This window comes from Cynara cardunculus (genome assembly GCF_001531365.2).
Source record: "Cynara cardunculus var. scolymus isolate 2C chromosome LG 17, CcrdV1, whole genome shotgun sequence".
In the NCBI taxonomy this organism is placed as follows: Eukaryota; Viridiplantae; Streptophyta; class Magnoliopsida; order Asterales; family Asteraceae; genus Cynara; species Cynara cardunculus.
Window position 1 is genome coordinate 11425217 of NC_037544.1, and position 3076 is coordinate 11428292.

The following is a 3076-nucleotide window of genomic DNA, read 5'->3' on the forward strand; positions in this document are numbered from 1 at the left end:
TCGTCTAAAGTTAAGAACTTCTTACTCAAATAAGAAAAGCACGACTTGCATGTGTGGGTTTGCATAAACATTGCATCTTTTTTACATTTATTATGATTCGTTCAATAATTTAAATTTTGTTAAATATCGCAGCACTATGTCGTCAACTAATGAATCTCGAACTCCGACGAGTACGACCCCTCCAAGCATAGTTACGATAGTGACGACGATGCCACCGAGTCCCCGACGCGATCACCTACCCCTGTGCCGCCCCGCTCTATGGCCGCGCATCCATTAGCGGCACATGGAGTTAGAGTTCGGGCCACCGCCCGAAAGAGCATTTCTCTTCCCGTAAAGGTGTCTTTCTCTGCCCCTTCTGGAGCTGTAGGGGAGTCATCTCAGTCGCGCACCCATAGCGTGACGCCCCCACCTACTACCAAGGCCTCATCGGAGCGCTCTTCGGGTATAACCACCTTAGAGAGCCAATGGGTTTTGGGCATCGCCCAAGACCTAAACATGTGTGAGCTTAGGTTGGATCATCATCAACACTTCGCCGACGGGGTGATTATGACCCTAGGCACACAAGGCGATGTGATGGATCGCTCGTTGGAGATGATTAACACCGCTAGGGGAGCGATTAGGAGGTTATATACCTACTTGGCGGTGTTAGCGGGAGTTTTGGCGATAGTGATGGGACAACTTGTTTGGAGTATAATGCGCTAGAAGACTCTATTTTTTACTAAGCTTTTGATAGATCAAACTTAGAATCTTCTTTTGAGGCATGTAGCCGTGACTTATGAACAATTTCTTTCTTTTGTTGCACGTCTTTATTTTCTTTACGGATGATATGGGTTTTTATTTTAGAATGGTTAAATGATGTTGATTAATGATTGAATGTCTTTATTATTACAAGTTATTATCTATTGCCATGGATGCATGTTTAGATGATTACCAATAAAACACTTGTATTATGCCGTGCATAATTCAATAAAGTAGATACAGTGATAAACGGTAAAAATAACCAAACTTCGATTTAAAATTTGTGCTTTAGAAATATGCCTCCAAGAAGAGAAGATCCCGAAATTGCGAGACTTGTGTCCGAGCTAGTTCTTGCGGCCCTTCCTAATATAGTTAGCCAAGTAGCAGCAGGCTTGAACGCTAACCAATCAAACAATCAAGATACAACAGCAAATAAAGATTGCACATACAAAGGCTTTAGAGCTTGCGACCCAAAAGAATTCCATGGGACAGAAGGAGCCGTGGGATTACTTACTTGGATTGAAGGTATGGAGTCCGTCCTTCATATCAACAAATGTGCTGAAGGGAGCAAAGTGGAGTTTGCAGCTTGTTTACTGCAAGGACGGGCATTGACGTGGTGGAATACCCAGATACAAACCCCAGGCCGGGAAGTAACCAACAGACTTACGTGGGAGGAATTCAAGAAATTACTCAAGGAAGAGTACTGTCCGAGGAGCGAGATCCAGAAGTTAGAAGCAGAACTTTTGAATCACGAAATGAAGGGAAGTGATGTAGACTCATACACTGCTCCCTTTCTTGAGCTGGCAAAACTGGTGCCACACTTAGTATCACCCGAAGAGAACCGAATTGACCGTTATGTCTGGGGTTTAGCTCCAGAAATCTGGGGGAATGTGACTTCGGCCAATCCAAAAACACTTCAGGACGCTGTGAATTTAGCGACAAAATTCACCAACAATGCTATTCGGTCAGGATCATTTCCAAATGATAAAGTCAAGGGTAAGAGAAGAATGGAGGAGCCCATGAGAAAGAACTATAGCGAGAGGGGCGGTGAGGCCCAAAAAGTGATAAGAAACTTTGGGGCTCAGACACAAACAGCAGAAAAGGGCAAGGGAACTTACCCTAAATGTGATAAGTGCAATAATAACCATGGCAGGAGATGCATCATCTGTCTCAGGTGCAACAAAGGAGGTCATTTTTCTAAAGATTGTAGGAGCGGAGGGAGACGAACATGCCACGAGTGCAAAAGTCCGGATCACTTCAGGAATGCATGCCCGAGACTGAACCGAGGGCCAGTTACTAACCCAGCATGACTAGTCAACCAAGGAAATCAAGGAGGCCAAGCACGAGGTCGAGCGTTTGAGATTGGGGTAGAAGAAGCTAGGCAAAACCCGAACATGGTCACAAGTACATTCCTCTTGAACGATCATTACGCATCTATATTATTTGATTCTGGAGTAGATAGGAGCTTCGTGTCAATAGAATTTAGACCAAAAATTAGTTTAAAGTCACAAAAGTTGAAAGAAGATTTTGTTATTGAGTTTGCTAATGGACATGAAGCTAGGACTAAAGACGTAATCACGAATTGTACCTTACGTTTAGTGGAACAAAACTTTAGCATAGACCTTATTCCAATCAGATTAGGAAGCTTTGATATAGTTGTGGGTATGGATTGGCAATCGAGCCGAGATATGTTGTTTTGAGAAGACCATCCGAATTTTAAAAGGAAGTGAAACGCTCGTGGTGCATGGAGAGAAGTCCTAGAGAAATTTCAAGTTAGTGACATGTATGAAGATGCGAAAATACTTGAAAAGGGAATATGTCGCGTTTACGGCCCACATTGTGGATAAGGGAATCAAAGAGAAACACATCCCGGATTTTCCCATAGTTTGGGATTTTCCCGAGGTATTTCTTGATGAGCTGCCAGGATTACCCCCGTTACGGCAAATCAAATTCCATATTGACTTAATTCCTGGAGCAGTGCCCGTGGCCAAATCATCTTATCGTTTGGCACCATCGGAAATGAAAGAATTGTCAGAACAACTTAAGGAGCTACTCGATAAAGGATTCATCAAACCTAGCTCTTCACCCTGGGGAGCTCCAGTACTATTTGTTAAAAAGAAAGACGGATCCCTTCGGATGTGCATCGATTATAGGGAACTCAATAAGCTGACCATCAAGAACCGATATCCCCTTCCCCGAATCAATGACTTGTTCGACCAACTTCAAGGTGCCACTTACTTCTCAAAGATCGATCTTCAATCCGGGTACCATCAAATGAGGGTCCGTGAGGTAGATATTCCTAAGACGGCGTTCAGGACTCGTTATGGTCGTTATGAGT

At 43.6% G+C, this 3076-nt stretch overlaps 1 protein-coding gene across 1 annotated transcript; it reads left to right on the top strand.

The window, feature by feature from the left end:
- Positions 1-1034: 1034 nt before the first annotated feature.
- LOC112499849 lies at positions 1035-2048 on the top strand. The gene has a single exon (XM_025103122.1). The coding sequence runs from the start codon at positions 1035-1037 to the stop codon at positions 2046-2048; it is 1014 nt and encodes a 337-aa protein (XP_024958890.1).
- Positions 2049-3076: the final 1028 nt, after the last annotated feature.

Bases quoted from the DNA above. Each gene is read 5' to 3' on its own strand.
- LOC112499849 (XM_025103122.1), top strand. From the start codon at position 1,035: ATGCCTCCAAGAAGAGAAGATCCCGAAATTGCGAGACTTGTGTCCGAG.